General features: G+C 45.0%; 1 protein-coding gene across 10 annotated transcripts; it reads left to right on the top strand.

Moving 5' to 3' along the window:
- The first annotated feature begins 2,407 nt into the window (after positions 1 to 2,407).
- LOC135394072 (cleavage and polyadenylation specificity factor subunit 6-like) lies at positions 2,408 to 24,834 on the top strand. 10 transcript variants are annotated; one of them, XM_064624542.1, is made up of 21 exons: positions 2,408 to 2,511; positions 3,459 to 3,542; positions 3,802 to 3,882; positions 9,477 to 9,580; positions 11,967 to 12,032; positions 12,342 to 12,430; positions 12,942 to 13,034; positions 13,646 to 13,657; positions 13,826 to 14,011; positions 14,858 to 14,881; positions 15,834 to 16,054; positions 17,016 to 17,124; positions 17,200 to 17,307; positions 18,108 to 18,267; positions 18,564 to 18,587; positions 19,878 to 19,913; positions 20,477 to 20,515; positions 22,496 to 22,608; positions 22,673 to 22,820; positions 22,919 to 23,117; positions 24,723 to 24,834. In XM_064624542.1, the coding sequence occupies exons 1-20, from the start codon at positions 2,452 to 2,454 to the stop codon at positions 23,106 to 23,108; spliced, it is 1,947 nt and encodes a 648-aa protein (XP_064480612.1). In that variant the 5' UTR covers positions 2,408 to 2,451; the 3' UTR covers positions 23,109 to 23,117; positions 24,723 to 24,834. The 10 variants fall into 10 exon arrangements, with proteins under 10 accessions (XP_064480612.1, XP_064480614.1, XP_064480613.1 ...); XM_064624544.1 differs by lacking the exon at positions 13,646 to 13,657 and having other exon boundaries at positions 13,835 to 14,011; XM_064624543.1 differs by lacking the exon at positions 13,646 to 13,657.
- Positions 24,835 to 24,837: the final 3 nt, after the last annotated feature.

Raw genomic sequence — 24,837 nt, 5'->3', positions numbered from 1 at the left:
AATTCCCGAAAAAAAGAAAACGAAGAAAAAGGGGGTTAAAGTCCAGTGAGCTGAAAATCTCGCCACGGCGGGAAGCGTGCTGGATATGGCTTGACGAGGAAGGAAAGTATTTTGAGTACTGAGTAGCAAATACCGAAAAAAGTATTTTAAATACATTAAAAATACTTGTCGCAAAAAAGTATTGAGTAGAGTACCAAAATACCGGAGAAAGTATTTAAAATACTGTATTTTGAGTACGTACTCAAGATACGTACAAGTCTGGCTATAACTCAGCCAACGTAGCAATTTTCCACCCACAGAGAGTAAGGAACAGTCAGCGCTTCTTTCTTCGCAAATTGTGCCCTATGTATGCCTCAAGAGTTTACATCACTAGATATATCACGGTTGACTTTTTGATTTAAAGTATTTTCATGCGCATGCACACTAATTATATACCTGAGACTCTTAGAACAGAGCGTTAAATGCACTTCTTTTACCCCCGTGCATTGACTCCCAAAAGGGACTATTTTTTCTGGCAATGCATTTAGTCCCCAAAAGGAGTAAAATTACTCCTTTTTTTTCCTTAGAGTGTACATGGGCATTGAAGTCAAGATCATCCTGGGAAGATTGTAATGCAACCATACCTTATAGCAGTACATGGTGAAGCTGATAGACTGCCACAGTATCACTTGGATGCCTAAAATGACATGAGCCAGCATGAGAAACCTCCGTGGGACAACCACACATGATGAACATAGTCCTTTCATCGTTACGGCACACACTCCGATCGCAACTGCAGGGGCTGCTGTCAAGTCTGCAGTGGCAGAACCGCGTTAATGTATGTATGTATATGAACGTCACCTCGTGGTCCGGATTCGGACTTTTGATTATGTGGGATCGTCCTTTTCTTACGTCTGGTTTCGCTTCAGCTGTCTTTTGTGATCCCCGGATGTGAACCGTGAACTGCACACATCTCTATCTCTAATTATCGTCATCATACCAGCTCAGATTATACTTGAGAGAAGTATCTTCAACTGCAAAATGGAACATAGAGAGTAAGGTGCGGTTTGTGATCGCAATTTTGACCTGCAGTATGGTTTTATTGGATGCTACCTGACACGCCTTTCATTAATAGAAATACTTTCTCGATAAAACTACAACTTTTGCGGCATTTGAAAAACAAATAATAACAATAATTTCTGAAAATGTCCCCTAAATGATTGTTTCGATATATACTGGAGACATGTTTGATGAGAGGCCCCTGGCAAAAGTTTCGAAAGCGCTATTTTTTTATTTGTACCCTCAAGGCAAAGTTGCGTTCCTTGGCAGTGGTTTATCCAGAATCCCACGTACGAGAGGAGTTGCAAAAAAATGTGCGTGTGTGTATGTGTGTGTGTGGGGGGGGGGGGGGGGGGTTACCATTACCGACATGCGTCTAAAGCTGAAATAGCAAGGTTTCCCCCTGTAGGGGGTGCAAAGGTTAAAAAAATTAGGAGGGTGTCGCAAAACATCTTGGGGGCTGGGGGGATCTGAATAAATCACCGTTTCGAACAAAACTCAGTGGCCTTATTGCAAAATGCAATTTTGTGTTCCTTTTTGGTGCGTGTGTCTGTGTGTGATAATGACGCAGCAAATGAGCTCATAGCAAGGGCAAGCGGGCAAGAACACGGCTGCAAAAACTAAGCTTAAGCTATGGCTAATTCTTCCTCAATGCGCGGAAGCAACATGACAAAATCGCTTGGTTCAAACTTGTTTTCTGCAGTCTCTGTACTAGGATCGATGGTCCTCTTTGGATTTGTTTCTGCCCTCGTGCAATAATTTGATGTTGGCTGCTTCCAGAGCTTTGAGATTAAAAAAAAGAAAATGATTAGGCAGCTCATTCGGGCTTGTTGCCATAGCCGGTATCAGCTGTTCCATGCATTTTCTCCTTGCTTGCTTGAAAGGTGCTGAGAGAGGTCAGCCATGTAAATGGTGGTGGCGGTGTTGGTGAAAGGGCTCGCCGTTGTCGGCCTCACAGAGGTAGGCTTGCTACTCCTACGAAAGGAAAGTTAGGTAGCAAGCGAGCTGGTTGTGACGACCACCGTCACCACCAGCTCGCTTGCTACCTAACTTTCCTTTCGTTATCATTTCCCCTTGCAAGCTTTGTTCCGTTTGTGTCTCCGTCATCCCCTCCTGCGCCAGAACTTCAAGTTCTTCAGCTTCAAGCCCTCTTCTCGCTCTGCAGAATTGGCCACGGCATAGCTATTGCCCAGGCAGAGTTTTGTTTTTTTGCTACTCCTCCCGACTCCTCGTTCCGCGAATCCGCTCGCACACCGCCACCTGTGATGATGACACAGGGTCCACGGGTGCTCCAGGTGCTCCACGCTTCCACCACTTACACCGAATGAATATAGCCACCATACATCCACTCCACGTCGTTGATTTGGTGGCGCCACCGTTCGTTTATATTTTGCTTTGACGAAACGTAACAAAATGGCTGACGGCGTGGATATTGATTTGTACGCTGACGATTTAGAACAAGACTTTAATCAGGTAAGAAGACGTAATAAGATCGTTAAACACACGTTTTGAAGGCTAGGTCTCTTAGGGCATTGTTTGGTGATTTTATGTTTCTGGGATGCATGCTGCCGCAAAATATCGACAGTTGTGTTCCTGCTTCACCATTGTGCAAGGATAGGCCTAGCGATCCATCCTCTACTTTCCATGTTGTTCGCATTCATGCTTCTTAGCGCACTGAGAGTTGAAGACGGCAAATGTTTGTCATGACTGTATTATGTTTGCACTCAATTTCTGCCGCTGAAATTTCGACTGTTTGTGACGGCGCATCGGCTTCTGTGTGGCCATCACTGTGGCCTTGCGCTATCTCATGAGCAATGCAGTCTTCTTCTTCTGTTTTTTGTTGACGACATGCCCGTGATGCGTACGTGGTACTTTTCTTGCCTGAACTGCCTGTGCTTTCTCAGGCGGTCTTCGGCTACGATAACTTGATCATTTCGGCTTGCACTTCGATAACCATGTAAAAGAATATGTGTACTTCCCTGCACAAGTACAACGGTCTCAAAGTGTTTCACATGCATGCAAATACGCGAGCGAGATACAGAGCAGGTGCGGGGTGCTGTACCTCTTCTCCACTTGCCTTGACTGGACACGAACAGGTACAAAACATGTATTTGGCATAATTACGTTCAAACTTTGGGCCTTTGGACTATTTGTAAACCATAGAAATAAGGCAAACAAACAAGCTCATTCATCGAAGTTCCGGAGTCCCTAGCCTATGTGGGGGCCCTGCTCCTACGAAGGTGCAGGATCTAAGGTGATTGCTTAGCCGCTTGAGACCTACCATGCCTATATTGTTAAATGAGGGCAAAAGAAGTGCAGCTGGAATCCTCTAGAATTGCCCTCTGCAAAATTGCAGTGTTAGTCATTTTGTGTATAGTGTAGTCGCAGCCTCAACACAACACATCTGCATCTTTCCGCAGGAGAATTACAATGACCATGATGCCAATGTGGACCTTTATGACGACGTCATTGCAGCTCCCTCAAATGACGGCAGCCACGAAGAGGTAAGTCTCTCGCACATTCTTCTTAATACGCCCTTTGAGCAGAGAGTAAAAGCTACTATACGAATCACTCTTTTGTTCCAAAGCGCATGGTATGTAAAATTTTTGTTGTCAAATTCACTACTTGTCTCTAATGATCAGAATGTAATGTATTCTTAATATTTTGTTCCAAAGCGAATGGTACGTTGACCCCTTCTGTCTTCATTATTTGAGTGCCCACAGTGTGGACAGCCATAATTGTATTTGTCATTCTGTGGTGCAGGTTAATGTATCTCACCAGGGTACCAACAACCATCATGCACCTGCAAAGAGGGTGGCTATATATATTGGGAACTTAACATGGGTAAGTTTTAAGACATCATGTGTCACTGTCATATAGTGTGACTGCTGTGTTTTCTTTCTGCTGTTCTTGTAGTCATTTCTGATCATGTTGCCTCAATGTTTTTCTGTGTGAATAGTTGCTACTCGGGTTATTGGTGGTCACTGGTATTTTGTTGCACATTGATCCAGCAGTTTGAGATTTTTTTATTTTTTTTTAGCCAGTGTTCAGCATTTCGGGTTTGCTTGCTTAACGTGCTGCATGAAATGTGTAGCAATCTTTGGAAAAGGTTTCTGGAACTGGTGTAACTGAAAGGTGCATTGCATGATATGCACATTTTTGTGTCTCAAATACACAATGTGTTAGCTACGTGGTTTGGTATCGGAGCAAGTATTTTGTGTGAGTAGTATTATCTGTTCCACCTCAAGTTGGCAGTGCAGTGCGGGCAAGGTAGGGGATGCCTTAACCCAGTGGTTCTCAGAGGATGCATTGATAGGTGGTGGAATCCCCTTACAAAGGCGCGTGTCTGACACAGGCGATTTCTGCACTTGCTTTTTGGGCATGTAGGTTTCGAAAAGGCATATTCACATGCACGTGTTGTCGAAAATGGCGACATAAGCTGTACTGCCGAGATTGTGCGACTAGGAATGGTAGTCGGTCATGGTCATACACAATTCTTGGCAGACACGTAACGTAACCAGGGAAGATGACAGTCATATGATGCGCAGCGTCAACAGACCATGACCAATCACAGGGGTCTTAGATTGCCCTCTTCTTGTAACATGCTGACGATGCTTCTGCTGCTCCTCACACACAGCCGCTGGTACGTACTCAGCGCGCGCGCGCGGCCAATTTAGTACTTCTTCTGGTGGCATAATTCATTTTACTGATGAGCAAGAGTCTCGCGGACCATTGGAAATGTCTTCGCGGACCCCCTTTGAGAATCACTGCCTTAACCCATCAACAACAGTCCTGACCAGAGCGAGCCACCTCATGGTGCTTATCAACGTGCACTATTTAATGTAACTCTCCCGGTTTACTCGAGGCGGAGCAAGCTCTGAGCAGCTCCCGTATGAGAACCACTAGAGTCACTGGATAAGCTTCACTTCAGAGTATCGACACTGAGGTCCAAGGGAGAGTAGGAGCGCCATCTTGTTTCGGCATAACACCGGTATCATCCCCATTTGAGGATCAAAGACGGCTAACATAATGCTCCCTGTGGGACAGAGAAGCGTGTATGATTGTTGTGCGATAATCCATGTATTGCCAATCAGAGCATCCCGAGGATGTCAAGGTGAGCTCAAGGCCGCGAAACTGGTGCTTGCAAACGAAAGGTACATTTCACCCGCGCACGACAGATGGCATCGTGCGCTAAAGTGCGCATTGCACGTGCGTGTGGGTAGCGTGGTGCCGAAACAATATGGCGCATGCTCGCTCTTGGAACTCAGTGTCGATACTCTGAAGCGTAGCTTATTTAGTGACTCTAAGAACCACAGCTCTTCACTGTTGCGCCTCTCATTGGCATCCATAAAAGGAGTTGTAGGATTAACTTTCTTGTTGCTCAACTGGCACACAGGACTGCATTCAGGCTGTTTTTAATCTGTGTGAATATCACTGCGAGTACGAAACTTGGTGTAACTTTAGCCCCACTGCAGAGCCAGCTTTTGGTGGAATACACATTAGTAATGCTCGTAAGGCACAAAAAGTTGAATGCACATCACATAAATCCTTTGTCAGGATACTGCCGTTGAGTGCACGTGTGGACGTCTTTTCTAGTTCTGTTTATACCGTTTTACGTTGTTGCATCTCAACATACCACTAAGAAACACACGAGTGTCCACACAAAGCTGTTGTAGTACTATGACCATGTTTATGCTGGGTCTGACTTTTTCGGGTTTTAATGCCCTTCAGCAGGTTAAAAATGCTGCAGTATTTTATCTGATGTTACCATTCAGGCTTGATCAGGTTAAACGAGAAAAGGTTTTTGGTCAGCATTACAGCGTGTCACATCTACATTATGATTGGATGTGGAAATGCTCATCTCTTTTGTGTCCAACTGTGGAACGGACTCATTAAGGCTGGGAATTGCACCTCTGATATTGTAGGAAACATTTTGTATTACTTTCTTAGCTGTAAAATAGCTGTGGTGAGACGTCAGAAAGGCTCGAAGGAAGTACAGCTTGGGACAAAAGTTTACGGAACTGAGATATTTCTTTATTGGAATGGCCGTCAGTTTTCCTTCGGGAAGAGATTGAATAAGAGACAGGTGATCAGTCCATCTCTCAGTAGGTGTGTCCTCTCCAGTTTGCTGCCAGGGTGTCGCTCCAATAGTTAAACGCGACACCCCGGTGTTCCGTAAACTTACGTCCCAAGCTGTACCACATTTTGAAACGATATGTTGCCTTCCAGCTGCTCAGTATGAGGAGAAAAACATGCACCTACAGTGTCATTCCCAGGTTGAGCAGAACTACAGTGTCGCTTGGTGAAACGATTCTCTGCGGATGTATTGCTGCACGTACTTTGCAAGCAGTACAGTTTGCTTTGTTTCTATGCTCTTTCTGTTCCACTGGAGCCAGCAAAAGACAGTTTGCATCTGGCCAAACTGAATGGGGGTAAACTGCATATGACCTGAAGGAGCCAGACCTTACCTTTAGAGGGATAGTTCGCTCCCTAACGTAATTAAAATAAGCATAACTGGGACCGGTATTTGATTCCGTTATAGCTCTATTTTGCCGTTGGAGCTGGCACTGCGCCAGCACCAGTGATTGGAGTAAGTGGGAGGACCCTCCCCCTTATCAGCTTGCATGATGCTTCCATGGTGTTAGCCAAGGTGGCCACATGTGAGCGCCGTGGCATAGCCAAAGGGTTTCAGGGGGTTAGAACCCCCTTGAATCATACCTTTGGTAGTGTATTTGGGAGAAGAAAACCATCCTCTCAAAATACTTCTCCCACGCTTCCTCTCCCTCTCCTCTCCCACGCTTCCTCCTCCTCCTCCTCTTCCTCCTCTTCCTCTATTCATGTGGTCACACCGATGTCTTGCTGCACGGGAATTTCCAGCTGTGCGAACTCCAGTGATTTATAATGTTGATTGTAAATTATACCGCAAAGTCATGAGACAGGGATTCGGTAAATCTAAGAAACGCACAATCTGTGGAAACAAAATCTGTGCATCGATGGTTGGAGAGCGAACTGTCCCTTTGAGGAGTGCGGAATCTAGGAAGTGTTTGCAGCATGTTCCATTCATAAGAGGGCAATTTTTGGTTATTGACTTCGATACTGTCGAGGCAATTTGGTTTGACGCTTGTGAGACAAACACAAGTTGCGACAATATTGTACGCTTACTACAGTAGCAGGGCTGATGCAGAGCGACGCGCACTACTTTTGTCATGCTTGCTAGCAATGCATCATGCAAGCATCGTGGTTTTGTCCAAGTAGCTCACTTTTATTTGACTCTCAATTGGCCGGATGTCCTTCATGTGGTAGAATTAAAGCATTGAATTTTGTGTTTTATCTAATTTGTGCTAAAGATTTTGCATCGTGTTTTTCTTGTTCTTCCCTCAAAATATGAATGTTTAATTATTTAAACAGGTTCAGCCATCTGATTCTTTTACATATTTTAATTTCTTGTTCACTTATACCTTTTGTAAGTTTGGGCCTATCAGCTGTAGCGAAGGAAAAAATAAAAAAAAGCTCTTGGCTTTGGTAGGATGTGCGAATACATTGATGGTGGTCTCCAAAGTAATGCTCAGAAAGTTTTTGTTGGGGGTTCATGTGCAGGCTAAGTATGTGTTAACAAATGTTTTGGGCAGGGAAACTATTACACTGCATTTGGTGCAGACATTGTGGCCTAGTTGCATGTCATACAGATTGAAATGTAATTTTTGGTGAAGGTTGTACAGAAGTGTTTCCTATCTTCGCCCCTTTCTTTTCGCTGTTGCTGCAACAAATTGACAATTACACATGGAGCTTAAGGGTGGTGGATAGCTTGAATAGGTGTGTAGGAAATGGGTTGTTATTTTGCCATACAGTTACTGTATAAAATCGCTTCAAAATTTGCGAATTATTGGTTCAGAAGCACTGTATGGAATTGGTATCATAGAGACAGCTATCGTTGCCCTGTAACATGATGGTTGATCCCATTTGGTAGAGTGATTGCGAGATGCTTCTGATGCACTGGAGCTTTCTGTCGATGCACCGCTGTAGTGTTACTATTACCACCATAACGTTCCTCTTCGGTTTCGAAAGCATAGGTCATTGTATGTTTGGGGGTGCACCAGGTTAATGAACGACCACCTCAGAATGGTGTCAGCTAGGGCACGCAGTTTTCTGTGAAAAGTGTGTTGACATTGTAAGTGAGGTTTCTTACTGGGGCTGTATTCTACAGGGCTTCTTTGTGGTAAAAAGGTCAAAGCAAGGTGATTTTGTTGTTCATGATGTTGGGCATGTCTGTTTGTCAAAGCCTTACAAAATTCTTAAATTTTGTGTGCTCCCATGTGGCGAAAGTTCAGGCCTGTGCTATGTTCTCAGGTGTGGGGGGGGAAAGGTTTCTGAACCTTTTTATTCCACAGTTCTGGGAAAAGGCTGCCTCTGGCAGCATTTAAATTGCCTGTGCTGCTTGCAGTAGCCTGCAGAGGTACCTGGCAAAGGACCAGATAGGATCTTTCTTTGTCACAGTATTTCGGTGTTTGAGTCACCGTGTGTGCTTTCTTGGTCAAACAGTTACATATTTCCATTTTTACTAGCAGCTTGGAGTAGGAATATGATGCTGTGCTGCTGAGGTCAAAAGTAGTTCATTCGTCTTGCACATAATTAACACAACTGTGAATAATCTCAATCACCAGCCAGATATTGTGTTTGTAGCATACCATTGCTAAATTTTTGTACTAGGGGTGCATCCTTGAATGTTTTCTGTTAATCACCTAGAGAATGGTGGATGCTAAGTTGGTAGGGCATAAAATTATTCAATGGCTTTTACATGAAGTCTTAATGCGTGGTAGCCATTGGGTGCAATTGGTTGGAAAACAAGACTATGTAGTGTTTTGTGCATAGATTTCGATGTATCTGGAATCGATGCGTTTGGAAGTGCACAACCCTGTCTATCTGATCAGTGGCGTGCCAATCATTTGTCCATGATTCAGCTTCACTAGTGGCTAACACGTTTGTTAATGACTACAGGTAGCAATGGAACTTGCAAAACTGGCTAACAGAACTAGTGTGTTTATGAGAAGTAGCTCCACGTGCCTGTGAAAGGTGTGCACCACAGTAGTTTCATGTCACCACATACATCGCATGAATGATCTTGAAGCGTGTTTTTCGTGTGCTGGGGGGCACCACTTGTAGTTCTTATGCCTGCAGCCAGGAGTATGTTTAGAAAACCCCCTTTGTTTCCCTGCTCCTGCTTGCAAACAGAGATATGTCTTCCAACACGTGAGGCAGAATAATAAGAGGCGTCCGATTGTTGGAACGTAAGGAATGTTTGGGATGTTGTGACGGGAGTGGTGCTTCATCGCCCAGTGGTATTTCTCTGCTGCCAGGACTGTCTTGTGCTGTTTCCACAACGGCCAGTTATAACCTGCACTTTTGATCATCCTCCTCCTCCTTCCTACGATCGTTTCTAGTGGACCACCGACCAAGACGTCACGGACGCCATCAACTCCGTCGGCGTCAACGACGTCTTAGACATCAAGTTTTTCGAAAACAGAGCCAATGGCCAGTCGAAGGGGTAAGATTTTGCACAAACCGCTCTGTCACACAACTGCTCTGTACCTGTGTTGGGAGAGAAGGTCCAAAGTACACACAATGCTGCTGTTAATTTCTGCCGCTCTCCTTGTCTCATACTAGTTTTTGTTGTCTTTCTTTTTTTTTAATATACCTTTTTTTTTTAGTTTCCTTTCTGCAGTTTCATTTCTGATTGTACACCGTTGAAATGCATGGTTCCAAAATTTGTTTTGTACGTGCATAACGTATTTATTTTTGTGGTACCTTTAATAATAAGCTCGCGGTGCGTTAGCTTAACACATCTTGTCTCTGTAGCGTACCCAATGACATACGTTAGTTAGAGTAAATTGTCGCACAGGGGTGGCCCACACCCTCCACTTTTTTTTAGCTACCCCCTCAAGCATTTGCTTGTGATGAAATCACCTTTATTGTCCTGGGCGAATGTCATCAGTAGAATTATTTGGTATCAGCGTGCAGCTGAGTGGGTCCTAACACCGTCCTGACCATCTTGTACTGCTGAACCGCGGGGTTGTTCAGCAGTACAAGGCCACATTTGCTAAACCGTATGTTGTGCTGCACAAATGTCAGATAAGGCTAATTACTGATGTCAGGAAATGTCACAGAAGGATCCATGGAAAGAGCAATAATGTTGTCTACTGATCACGGACCGTGGGTGCAGCCCTTTTCAGTGTCACACGTCCAGCGACGTTCACATTGACTTTTGGCTGGGGCTGGCCGAGAGTGCATTTTTCGAAGTGAGCACAAATATTTTGTAATGGAGGGTGACTGGGCAGGGCACCCCCTGTGTGTTGTCACCAGCTAGCGTTCAGGAGATATGTAATTTGTTGGGAGCATTGCTGTTCTGTTTCTTGCTTGCTGATTTTACGCAATTCAAGCAGCAATGACGTCGATAGAATCTGTTGTGTACTCGTAGAATTGTTGTCATGCTGGATTCACATTGGGGATTTTCGGGAGCTGTCTTTTACGAGCTGCTCTGGTCATACCAGCAACTGCGGCGATAATTTTTGTAGTCACTGTCGTGAAAGCCCGAAAGTCACCCTTGTGACACCGAGTTCATATTTAGTGCAGTCAAGCCTTATTATAAGAAATACCACAATCGCATAATGCTGTGGCTGTTTCACTAAATCCATGACGCTGTCTAAGAAAGATACTGTTTTTGCACTTCCACTGTGTCACATAATACTAGAGTAAATGCAATTCTTAGGTTTCATTGTGCATTGTGATATTAGTAATGTTCTGTAAGTTGAATGATGCACACACAATCTCTACTAAAAGTGTCACCAGTTTGTGTATGAAGCCATTGCATCAAGTCCGTGCACCACACGATGAATTATGCCAAGTGCATGTTCTTGGCTTGACTGTGAACTTTGAGCACTAGGGGGTCATCCGCACATATTTCGAAGTCTCAGCTAGAGCAAAAACTGTTAAGTGTTGCTTCTTATATCAGGGTTTGACTGTATATCCTGTGCTTTGTAAGTTAAGATGAATATATATCTTTAGTGCCTTTTGCAGTGTACAGCTTGTGCAGTGGCAGAGCCTGAAGTAAAATAGGGACAGAGGCTGTTTTGGTGCCATGCATCTCGGCATTTCATGGCTGGGCTGTTAACTGCGCATGCTATACATTGAGGACACTTGTTGTTTACATGAACAGTGTGAATGTTTGTGACAGTAATAACTTCTAAGCTTATTTACCTTGGATAGTGACGTTGTCAGAGATAGCGGACCTGATGATGACCTGTTCTGCAACCGGGCATATTTCACTCTCCATAACCGTAACTGGACCACTTCTTGTGCTCTTTTTCTATCTTGCTAATTCTTAAGTTTGCTGAATTCTGTTGACTGTATGTACTTTTGTAGCAGCTGTCTCGCGAAGATATGTGAGATAATGTCCACCAGTTGCAAAAGAAATAAGGAAGCAGTATAATTGCTTGCGAACACGTGAAATTTTTGTCTAACAGTCTGTCCTATCAATGTTCTTTGATTTTCTTATCTGCAGACGTTTGCTCTTGATGAGGTTTTTCTACATCATCCATGCTGTTATCTGGATTTTCATTTTTGTACAACTAGGGTCTCTTATATATCGAAAGATAATGCGAGAGACATTAATACCACAACGTGGTCCGTTGTTGTAATATAGTTTTTAACTGCTCAGTACTGTCATTACTCACGATGGACAAATCTTTGTGCTCTGTCCTCAACCTGTGTTTGTCACATAAATTAACATGTTTTACAAAGTATACATTACTTCCACTTGAGTGTATTGTCTTTGTAACTGAAGCTGTAACACAGAGGTCTCAAGTGTTCTAATTTGTGCACCTGCATTGTTTTCCCCAGCACACTTGAGTAGCATTTTCTTTTTACCATTGCAGGTTTTGTATTGTGACCCTGGGATCAGATAACTCATTTCGATCTGTCATGGATAAGCTTCCAAAGAAGTAAGTGAAAAATGACTTGTTTTATTTCAACACTGCCACAGTCCTTTTAGAGAAGTACCAGCTGATCTTGCGGTGTGACATTTCTTCACAAACAAAGTTTGGTATATGTTGGAAGAATAGTTGCACTGCATATGTACGCAATGCACGTGAAATGCACACTATGCACATGAAATGGTGTAAAGCATATGTACGTTACTGTACTTTGTGTAAAACACAGGGTGACATTTTTTAACTGTATACTGTATTTCATTTTGTATCTCGCCTTTCATTTTATGCTCTATTGCATAATCCTGCTCACAACATTTCTAGGGAGCTTCATGGCCAAAACCCTGTGGTGACCCCGTGTAGTCGACAGCACTTAAATCACTTTGAAATGCAGAGTCGCAAACCAAATCAAGGTAGGATGCCTGTATTATTAGAGCCTGAAATTTTAGGGTTTAACCCTAATTGAAGCTTGCCTCTTTAGGGTGAGACCGGATTTTTACCCCAGCAAACTGCCCTCACTGAGACATCTGTAGGAATGCACACTAACTTGTTTGGCAGCAAACGCAGTTACATCACCATCTCTACCAAATTTCCAAATTCCCCGAATTTAGCATACTGGAAGTTTTTCCACGTGAATTTGCATGAATTTAGAGCACGTTTATTTACCCAATTTTTACTCCCCGAATTTAGCAAAATTATTTCCCAAAACCTTCAGGCTCTATATATTATGATATAAGTTTCCTACAAATGTCTCTCACGTACAGCGTGACTTTGCAAATTGTTGTCTCTAAAAACGTGCACGAGAAGTGCTCCTGCTGTCACTGCAGCTGGCAGATATGCAATGCGGTGCTCTTTTTTTTTTTTGTTATGGGATGACTCTTGCGCGAGAGTTCCTGTTTGACATGGTGTCTGTTATCTTGAAAGCTGGAGCCTCTGCACGTGAGGACGACTTCTATCGGAATGAACGTCGCGGAGGAAGCGGCGATAAGTTCATGGGTAACAAGTACGACCGCCCAGGTGTGTTGTACCATTCATACTTGCTGGCATGTCCACGACCTACTGGATTATAACGACCATGTCATAGTCACCCCTTCCCAGCGCCGCATTTGGAAGCTAATGGTGGCGCTACTCATCAGTCTGGTTATTGCCTCCTCAACTTCTACAAATACTTTGTACTTCAGCTTACCTTAATATTTTTGTACAAGCGGTGGATGTCCCATGGGAGCTGCTGCTTTCTAAAGTTGATTATCATCATCATTCTAGGCGTTTTCATAGAAGCGGTTGCTGTCGTCTGCTACGGTAGTCGTATGTCCACTTCTGCATGTTCAAAAATCAAATTTGCATTGTCCAAGCATGATGTAGATCTCACGGGCGGATGAGTAGCGCGCCTAGCGGATCGTGCGGACGGGTTCCTCATAGGGGTTGCTGATTATGACGTGGTCGTTATAATCTATAGGTCGTGGTCCCAACTCTGATTGCAAAGAGCCATTCCATTTTAGACTAGGGGATTTTGGAACTAAATTTTTCGGATGTGAATTGTGACATCTTGTTCCAAAAAGCTTTACAATCTAGTGTGCACATGCAAATCTTTTTTTTTTCTCTCTCTTCCATTCCTTTCATACATGAAGACATGGACAAAAGTAAGCATCTCCTCTAATGCAATGCTATCTGCCCTGCATTGTTCTAGCCTAGCGCAGCAGATATTCCAGTTGTTTGGTTTTTCCGCATCTTTCAAGAAGCATTGTTGACTGCCACGCACATCGAGAGTCAGGCATATGTCTTACCTATGCATTGTTTTCACCACGCTGACTATGCAGGAGACATGTACCATTCCGGAGACAATCGGGGGCCCCCGCAGGGCCGCATGGGCCCTCGAGGTCCTTCGCCACAGGGGCGTAACGACAGGGGACCTAGGCATGGGCCTTTTCCAGGTCAGGGCAGAATGCCTCCAGTTGGGCTCATGGGCCAGGGGCCCCCTCCACAGTACACACCAGGTAGGTCTGTGTTGCAGCCCTTGCATGCTCATGTTTCTTGTATCCTCTTTGCCAAAAGGATAAACTTTTTTGACACATGCCTGCTCATAATTTCGAGTTCAGGTTTGGAAAAATTCTCAGATTTTAAGGTTGTTATGTCTGAAGAATGTCTGTGTTCCATAACGCTGGTACCACTTTTGCGAAGGAACAATTCTATGCATTTTACTGCGAGCATTGCATGCCATGAGGTAGCACTACTAAGGCCTTTGGTTGTTGCTTTGTTGGGGGTTTATCTGTGGGGTGCTTACCGCATTTCTCTTGTGACACATTAGTTGCACCTTTGTGCAAGTACTATTTGGAAATAGAGTACCATTAATTCGAGGGCTGCTAATACGTGGTGACAGAAAGCGGGAGCCATAAAAGAGAAGGATATTGTATTTCGGAATGTCGTGGGACCAAGCACTTTGGGATGTATGTGGCTGCATGTGTGCCTTTCCGGAATTGTCAGTCTGCCAAAAAGCCATGCCTAGCATTCAGTGATTCTCATGTATCTGCATTGTGAGGGGAAGGGGGAATGCATTGTGTTTTTTTTATGTCCGCATTTATACCATGTGTATTTGAAGTGGCCCTTTTTCGTTTTTGCGCCCCTGTCTTGTAACCAGACGAACGGCAGATATTGGACACTGATCTGATTGCAAGTTGCCAAAGGGAAAAGAAACAGAGTGGCTTACGCTAAAACAGATACTGTACAGGGGCTAAAAACGATTGACAACTGCTGTGCTTGTACACCGTTCAATTGTACCCTTGCCCAAAGTGTGTGCGCTAATTGTTATGCATATAATATAGAAAGTGATCTGTTTCCTACAGGTATGGATGGATCTGCCATGCCTTGTACGTACATTGTGATGCCTCTTATGGAAGTTTTTAAAACGCTATACTGCTTTTGGAATGTCTATGTGTAGAGAACAGAATGGTGCTTAAAATGTAGTGTGCACTGCGGCTTATATAATTGCTCTCAAGCATGGATGGGAACTTATTGGTGGCACCTTGTTGACTACCTAAGATGACTCTTCCTTGGAAAATGGTGTGACACAAGTGCTGTAACTACTTTATGACATGCGGTGCACATTTTTTTTTTCTGGTGATATTCCGACTCTCTCTTCCGACCTGTGTATATTTGTGTGCCTTTTCCTGCATAGTTTTGTCATTGTCCATCTTCCGTGCTTACTCTTTATTCCCTGGGCACTTTCCTCCCTCTACATTACCTCATGTTTTTCGGACAAGTTTAACAGCTGTTCCTCATATCTGTGCAACTTGTCTGGGAGTGAGTAGCATTGTCGTTAAGGGATTTGTAGGGCCTTGTATAATAATAAAGGTGTGTGACTGACTTGTCACCTGTTATGAGTGTACCTGGACAGATGCCACAGAGTGAGACGCAATGTATGAACCGTAAATGCTGTATCAGCAGGGCACTGGTTCTCGAAAGGATTGACTATGCACAGTCTATAAGACATTATTTGATGTTGCAAAACTGAGGTATGCTCAAGTTACTGTGTCATGTGACCTAATTTGGGAGCAAAGTCAGTTTTCCACCGTGTCTGTGCACTTTAAGTGGGTTGGGTAGATGGGGAGCGTACATTCATTTGTGTTCACCCACATGCATGTGTGGACGTTTGATGTTATGCCTCATGAATGCACAGTAAAAATATGTCTTGAGTGACGGTTGGCACTTCCCGCAAATATCGCTGCTGCTGTTAGGGCACTTTCTTACTGCACCCTATGACTGGTGGTTGTGTTGCATCGCTGCGTACAGTTGTGCCAAGAAGGTGGGCCTCTCTTTCAGACTTCCCTCCTCCACCCATGCGTCTGGGAGGCCCTCCCCCACCGCAGGTGGGGCCTCCACCTGTAGGGCCCCCTCCACCTATGAGACCGCCACCCCCGATGGCGGGGCCTCCAGGAGGTCCTGTGGGGCCACCGCCGCCCCCTGGCATGCAGGGACCGCCACCTCCCACGGGCGGTCCGCCTCCACGCTCTGGGCCGCCGCCACCTAACATATTGCGCATGGTAAGAGGGCCACCTTCTTTTTTTGTTTGCACTAGAATTATCTTCGTTTGCCATGGATGAGCACGACTCACTGCGGTACTTAATGTAGTCACGGGGCATGTTTCACACGAAGCATCCCGCAGTTTGTTTCCGAGACGTTTCCGGGGTTGCGACACGTTATACCAGATAAACGTAACAAATGGTGCCTTGCATTGATGTGAACTTGCATCGAAAGTTTCACAGCGAAGAGGGTAATAGAAACGGAGAAAATGGGCACCCAGGATACCGAAACTCGTGCGGCTCCGACGTCTCAGACCTCATTGCCGCAAGTGAGGCAGAGCACAAGAAGTCGTGCGCTTGCGGCTGCCAATGGGAATGGACGCAACTCTGAGGTCCGAGATGTCTGCACTTTGCACGGGAACGTGTTCGAGGAGCTTATATTTCGCTGAGCACAACACGTAGAAGAATAATTCTTTTTTCCTCGGTGTTCTCTTATGCAATACAATTCGACCCTTGATTTAATGCAGTTTCTATGAGAGTTTCTCCACCCCTTTAAGGCAGCTCTACGTGTTGCGGTGGAAACAAGCACTATTATCGCCCCCCTATGGGCTACGATCAAAGAACGTGATGCGATGCTTCATGTTTGATGTTGGCCTCCCACAAGACATGACCAACAAGTCGCACAAAGGAGGTGCGAAGTGAACTGACTTGGGAGCATTTATGTAATGGTCTGCTTAATTTTCACGCAGTACATCTGCTCAGTGCTTTGTGAGGTATACGATGCTTTGTGTGAAACTTGCCTTAAATGCATCTGTGGCAGTTCCTATGATGGGAAGTAAAAGTGATTGGATAAAAAAAGTTTATAATGTGCCCATCGTGATCACTATGAGATGTCTATCAGTCTGATTCAAATTAAGATGAATTCCAGACCCTTACCCAAATTGGCTTTACCTGCGAGTTGTGTACGCATTTTCCTCACTAGCCTCCTCCAAGAGGGCCTCCGCCACCCCTCGGGGGACCGAGGGGTCCACCCCTGATCCCGGACCACAGGGGACCCCCTCCAGTTGGACCCGAATGGGAGAGACCCCCAGGTAACTGTTGAGATTGTTAGGGGCGAGTCTTCGGCGCATCCTTACAAAGGAGGCTATCCCCCATGACTGTTCCAGGTATGCATCCGCTGCCTCCGGTGTCTCAGCCACCCCCACACGCCCCAGCAGGGGTGCCCCCTGGCTCAGCTCCCCCGGGACTGCCCCCCAGTCGTCTGCCTCCCCCAGGTACACACCCCTTTGCAGACACTGAGTGCAAGTGTGTGTGTGGGGCAGCCATTTTGTCATTGTAATTTGGGCTGGCTTTTTGGCAGTGTGTGTCATCATGTTTGCGAGGGAAATGTTGTAAAGGGGCATTATTGTGAAAATACGACTTGGGAAAAATTCTTGCTGTTCATTGTAGTTGTGAGGTGTCAATTCGGTGTCGTGTGATCATTAGCGTGTTTCATATATGCCTTTAAATTGGTTCCCAAATTTCATCTGTGTATGACTGGGAGGCCACTTTTTTGTACTGCAGCTATAATGTGGCCCTGAGTAAAGCAAGAATGTGTTATTCTGTTTGAAGTGTATTTTCTCATTCTCAGATGGCTAAGGTACACGCAGTAACATTGTCACCCATAACGTCCTGTATTGTGTTGTTTGCACATTCATTGTTCTGCTTTAGATTGTGTCTTGTACTTGATATTTCTCTTTATTTGCACTTAGTGATTCTCGAAAAATGTCACTGATTTAGAAATCTCAATATTTTCAAATGAACGGGATACACGATTCATCAGTCATCTAGTGTCTGCTAGTGATAACAGTCACATTTCTTAGTATTTTCTGTGGTAACGATGAAAATGTCAAGGCTAATGAGAGCCACGAGCGAAACAAAGCATTGTTACCGAAATAAGGTGATTGGTTAGGAAACACAAAAATTGTTTTGTCAACCTATGTTCAGCAGCTCTCGTTCCTTTCATCCTTGTCAGCTCTCCATGATTTAAACGCGCCATAGAGGAAATTGTTTTCTTTTTGCTTCTTGTGTGCAGTGGCAGCTCCCAACGTGCCCCCGCCAGCTCCACACGTGAATCCGGCTTTCTTCCCACAGCACACTGGACTACCCCCCACCTCTTCACAACCCTCTGACCCTTACAGCAGGCCGCCGCCGTCGCAGTACACGCATGACTATCGGGGACAATCCAATGACAGGTGTGTGTCTTCGTCTCCCAGGGAAAAAATTAATTTAGTTATAGTTTAGTTTAGTTAACTAGAAGGCTGAACAGCATTGCTTGGAAATTCACTATTATCTGCAGTCTCGGACACAGCAAAGATGCCCTATTTACCTTTCATCGTTACTCTTTTTTTTTTTGTTTGCTGCTGAAAGCTTTTTGTTGCCTTTTATAAGCCTGCTTTTGTTGGACATGGTGCTGTTGTAGTGATATGTAAAAAGGTTTATGTAGCTGTATGCTTAATATGTGGTTGCCATATGCCTCTCTTTTTTTTAGTACGCAGTACACAGTTGACGTGCGGCAAGTAGTTTGAACATTTTTGTTTAATAATGGAACAGAGCAGTGTTCATTTATGTGTGGCATGTGCAGACGGTTGCTTGTTGCATGTGTCGCTCTCAAGGGCCCAACAGCATGTTCAGTTTAAAACGTGACTACTCAAAGTAGAAAGGTCATTACACAAAAACCCTCTAAGAGCATTGCCATCAAGTGTGGTGATGATGATTTGTGTTTTATGGACTGTAACGTGCCAAAGCAGTCTGTAGGTGCGACCAGGTTGTCTACCAACCCGGAATTGTCAGGAGATTTGCAAAAGGCAGCTGAAGTCAGGAAAATCACAGACAAGCGCAGTGACGATTTGCAGCAAATCGCGAGTGCAGATCAGTAGTTTGGCGGCCATGCCGCTTGTAGCCGTTTGCCGATACGACACGCTGTTGAGGCAGAAAAGTACGGCAACCTTACTAATACTAGAAAAATGTTCTGTTTTACGAGGAACCTATATCAAAACGTAGCAGCAGGCACCAGGGTTCCCTCTTGTTTTGTTCAGGGAATTGGCTCGTAAGAGTCAGCAAAAACCTGGAAGAGTCGGGGAGTTTGAAGGCTGCGATTTGGTAGACACCCTAATGACTCGCCTGTTTCTACGTAAATGTCCAAACATGCCTGTGCCATTTTGCGTCACTGTTATGAGTAGAGCCTGAAGTTTTACAGTTTAACCTGATTCTTCCCCGAACTTGCACCCCGAATTGAAGATTGCCCCTTTAGGGTGAAAGCCGATTTTTACCCGGCAAATTGCCCTCACTGAGATTTCTGTAGGAATGCGCACTAACTTGTTTGGCAACAAATGCAGTTTCATCACCATTTGTACCGAACTAGTTCAGTTAGTTTGAGTAACTCAGCCCAATTTCTCCCCGAATTTAGTGTACTCGAAGTGTTTCCACCCGAATTTGCATGAATTGCCCATGTTTATTTACCCGATTTTTACTCCCCGAAATTGGAAAAAAAATGTTTCCCAAAAACTTCAGGCTCTAGTTAAGAGGCAATGGATGCATTTTGTGAGCACCCCTTGCATAAATTTTTAACGATGCACAGTAGGCGTAGCTTCCAGATTGGTGCCCCGTCAGCGGACTGCTGTGCCTTGTGCACGTGCAAAAATATACATGATTCAGCCGACCAATATTTATGAATCTCCCTTCATTGCTGTGCAAGATAGTCTTGTGTGCATGTATCTCTGTATTATGTGTCTTTTTGTGTCCACATGCTGCATGGTCGTAGTGCATGTGCTCCTTCCCTTCACATTCTTGATCTTTTTAACAGGAATATGTTACCTACGGCAACCACGATGCCTTCAAGGTACAGTTGATTTGTGCTGTGTCATAGCTTTGGGATTTGTACATCCAAAGACGTGGAAAAAAAAAAAGTTCCGAAACGTGCTGTTAGGGCTACAAATAATTTTGTTTCATTTTGCCAATGAGCGAGCCACAGTGCGAACCGTTTTAGAGAAACCCGGTAAAATACTGAAGCAGCCACGTTGGGGTAGGATTTGACGTGTTGTTTTGTGCCGCGTAGAACAGTGTTATACAGCAGGCAGGGAGCAACGGCAACATCTTCATCTTTCAACAGCAACGTTTGTGACCTCCTTTAGCTTCGCTTTCTAAACAGGCTAAACTCCTCTCCACATTTGAGAGGAGCAGAAATTTGCACAAAAAGAAAATCCTATCGTATCTCGCGCAGAAAAGTTGCGTATTCACAAATGCAAACGCTAGCCGCAAGTGCCCCCGCCGCTATGTAATGCCCTAGTGGGCCTTTAACGTACCATCAAATAAAGAAATAAATATATAATTATGGGCAGGTAGGTAGATGTGAGCAGCTAAAGAAGTAACACTGTATATGATCTTGCCCAAACCTTTTTGCAGACACGGTAGAGAGCTTCATGACCGACGTGACATCAAGAAGCAAGTGTGCTTTCGTCTAGTACCTTGTCCTACTAACTGGCATTGAATTGTTGACTCTGGGGAAGTGGCTCTGTTTTAGATAATGGGAAAGCAGGGAAAATTCAGCCTGTCATTCGCTTCATCACTCGTAGATGGTGTAATGCGGCTACAAAGCATGCGTGTGGCACCTGGAATTCATTCAGCCGTCCTCCTATGCCACCCTTCCTTTGTCACAATTCTTTTGCCATTCTTACTAACCCAGATTGTGTGTGTGTGTGCGTGACTAACATCATCTATGAAACGATAGGGCAGCAGTGCACGACTCATCCCTTCGCATGCCTCGTTGCATGTTTTTCTTTCAGAAATATTTTGCGGCTTTTTCGAGGTCACGACTGGTTTGTGCAGTTTGTTGTGAGGGCTGCGTTCCTCAGTGATGTCTGGGTTGCAGCGGTATGGGGCAGTTTATGGTATTCATTAGAACAGAGTCTGATGTTTGTTACGCAAAGGAAAGAGTGCAGACAATGTAGCCTTCACTTGGGTGGTATACCAGTGATGGCCAGTAGTTAACTACATGTAGTTAAACTGCCTCATTGTAGTTAAAAAGTAGTTATCAACTGCTTGCAGAAATGTAGTGGCAACTACTAGTTAAACTACTATTTCGAGTAGTTAACTACAGTAGTTGGGTTACTGCAGGCACCAACTACTTCCGATTTTACCGCAAGCTTTACGGCACGATTGTGCTTCCGACTTTTACCTTGAGCTACTTGTTTGATGAGAACGGAGGTGCAGAGCAATTGTGCCGTGCATGTGTACTAAATCTTCACTTTTATCGCTGCTTGTGATTCATATTTAGCTGTCCAAGAACACTATAGAATGGGATTGATGTTGATGGACAACGTTAAGTAGTTACAGATGTAGTTTTAACGACCTCCCCTGAAAAGTAGTTGAACTACTCCATCGCGAAGTAGTTAGTAGTTATAGTTAAACTACTGTAGAAGTAGTTAGCGGCCATCACTAGACCGTGGTACAGCAGGTAGGGCCATCTGCAGAGAATGATGCAACATGTGTGACACATTTGCACAACTAACAACGTACATACAGCCTAACGAAACGCCAGAGTGATTGAGGAACTCATTCCCATAGGTTAATAGTGCCGCTGAATCCTCATAACATGTTTACAAATTACAGTCGCCGACCGATTTATCGGACATGCTCAATTATTCTGACTCGTTCGCAGAACGGCCGCGGGTCCCATAGAGTTGATGTATAAGAACGTCCAACACTTCGGACGCCGTGCAGCCCCGTCGCTCGATATTTCGGACTCTGTTTGCCCAACCAGCGAATTTCTCTCTTGGGGTGACTGAAAATATCGGTATCATCCGAAATTAGTTTCGAAAGAAATCAACCAGCTAAAATATTGAGGCAAAAAAATAGGCAATGATTTGAGATAAACTGATGTTCTGAGGCTGGAACAACATAGAAGGGACAGATACAAACAAAGCCTCCTTTTCAGTGACTTTCATCTTTCATAGGCAATGATTGTTCATTTTCCATTCCGAAGAGATCTGTCTGTTCTTCGTTTTTTGGCCAACGGCTTGATACAAAAGGCCCAGCACGTGCTGTCTGCCCGCGAGTCGCGTGACAGCGCCGTAAAGCGAGCTTCACCTAAAGCACGCATGCGTTAGGTGAAGCCGACTTGCGGACTCGATGACGGCGGCGCCTCTGTCAGTGTACAGTGACGAAATGTCGCTTCGGGAAATATAAGCTGATGTTCATCAGGCAGAGCTAGGAGCGCGTTAGGAAAGCATCGACAAATTTTTCCAGCATACTAGTGCTTAGTAAAGTTTATTTTGAAGCGAAATTCGTTTTTTCGGACTGCTCGATTATTCGGACTTTTGCGCGATCCCTGCCAAGTCCAGCAGTGTGTTGCAGCTGCTCTGCACTTTGTAGTTTAGTGTGGCAATGCTGACCGTGCTGTTATTTCTCTCTCTCCCTCTCCAGACAAGATCCCATGAACCCCCCAATGAGTGATGGGGAGTTTGAGGAGATAATGGGAAGAAATAGGACAGTGTCGAGCAGTGCCATTGCGCGGGCCGTTGCAGATGCAAGTGCAGGTAGGTGCTGCCTAGTAGCCAGGCTGTGTCGTTGCGGTAGCATCAGTGTTTCTCCTCGACGCAGGTGAATTTGCGAGCGCCATTGAGACCCTGGTGACTGCCATCTCCCTCATCAAGCAGTCCAAGGTGGCCAACGACGACCGCTGCAAGATCCTCATCAGCTCTCTGCAGGACACCCTGCACGGCATTGAATCAAAGTCCTATTGCTCCAGGTACCCTCTGGTTGTTGTAGCCAGACTGGACACTTGGGGGGGGGGGGCAGAAATTTGTTTCTAGGCAACAGTGTTAAACTGCTTTACTTTGTTTGCAGGAGTAAAGACAGGCCTCGATCGAGAGAGAGGGAACGTTCCAGAGAGCGATCATCCCGGCGAGAGAAGTCCAGCCGACGGGACCGATCGAGGAGTCGGGAACGGGACTACCGGGATCGCAGTCGTGAGCGGGACCGCTACCACGAAGATCGGTACCGGGAAAAAGAACGGGAGCATCGTAGCCGACACTAGACTGCTCTGGTAAGAACATAATCCCAGGCATCATTAGATATTTGAGGAAATTTCACATACTATATTTAATGTAACGCACACGAATCTCGAGAGGGGTACGAGGGGCACTAAGCACAGTCTACAATATATGTCTCCCAGGAAGCAAATGCTTTGCACACGAATGTAAATATCGGTAATGAGCATAGTCTATACGTGATCTTGGATGCTTCCCATCAGCGTTTTTGTATGATTCACACATCCATCCTGTAATATCAGATGCCTTGTACCCTGTAGATACTGTGGCATGGTTCCCACCTCACTGAGGGCTGGAAACGGAGATACGGAAGAACAAAAGAAATTTCTATGACACAGCAACTGTTTATTATTAGAGCCTGAAGTTTTCGGGAAATATTTTTTCCTACATTCGGGGGGTGAAAGTCAGGTAAATAAACGTACACTAAATTCATGCAAATTCGGGCGGAAAAACTTCCAGTATGCTAAATTCGGGGAGAAATCGGGGCTCAGTTATTCAAACTGTAGCGGTTTGGTACAAACGGTGATGTAACTGCATTTTTCTGCCAAACAAGTAAGTTAGTGCATTCCTGCAGACATCCCAGTGGGGGCAATTTGCCGGGTAAAAATCGGGTTTCACCCTAAAGAGGCAACCTTCAATTCGGGGTGCAAATTCGGGGAAGAATCGGGTAAAACCCTAAAACTTCAGGCTCTATTTATTATGAACCGGACGCAGTACAGTAAAACCTCGTTCGACCCCCGATAATTCAGAAGCATTTCGAGCGAAGTTGCGCGAACCTGACAAGACCATTCGAGTGGCGGCGGCAGTAAACTGCGGCAAAGTGAACTGACGAAGCACCCATCGCCATCACTATGATCATCGGTGTCACATGGTGTCTGTCCTAGGTGTTGGTCTGTGGTCTCGTGAAACTGCTTTTGGCACTGTGGTTTTGTGGCGGCGTGGGTGAGGACAACGATCACCATTTTGATAGCGTCCTGCCTGCTGCGGTGCAGCTTTTGTATTACTTTGCAATTGACGAGGGTGTCGCCATAGCAAGACCGTTGGCGGAGGACGAAATCGTCGACAATGCCCTAGGCATTAACGTACCAGACGCTTCATAGGACGACAAATGTGAGTGGGAGAAACGGAACATTCCACCCTCGTCGCACCATCAAAGAAGCCGCAGAGGCTCTTGCCGTCCTCGAGGACTTTCACACCGGCACACCTGACAGGCGTGTGAGCACCTATCCGCGATGTGTGCGCGCTCGGTCCTGTGAGATCCGAATTAACGAGGTTTTACTGTGTCCCAAAAAACCTCCGAAGAGGGGAAATGGGTTCATACCGCACCTAGCTCGTATCCCCTTCCGAGGTTTGTCTCGGAAATATTTGTCAGAGAAATTTCTTGTGTCTCCCCGGTTGCAGCCCTCAGTATGCACCGGCTTGTCTGTGTTCTTTTGCTTCTGTAATGCCTTGTTGAGGCAGACATTCAACGATTGTAGCTGTAGCACTAAGCACAGAACTTGTCAGTGTCACGATCAGTCTGGTGAAAGCACTGGGATTTTATCTTTGCACTATGCCCCGAATATAAGCAATTCACCTGAATGGTTTTACTTCTCTTTCAGAGGCATACAACATGAAGACTATTTTTCATAATCTAGTTGCAAATCGGGTCTCCCTTCCATCACCATACTGTACAATGTGCTGTGTCATTAAAATGCTTGTTTGTCTGTGTTACAC

This window comes from Ornithodoros turicata, chromosome 5 (assembly GCF_037126465.1).
Source record: "Ornithodoros turicata isolate Travis chromosome 5, ASM3712646v1, whole genome shotgun sequence".
NCBI lineage: Eukaryota > Metazoa > Arthropoda > Arachnida > Ixodida > Argasidae > Ornithodoros > Ornithodoros turicata.
Note: the sequence above shows the minus strand (reverse complement) of the source record. Positions and strands in the feature narration are given on the sequence as shown.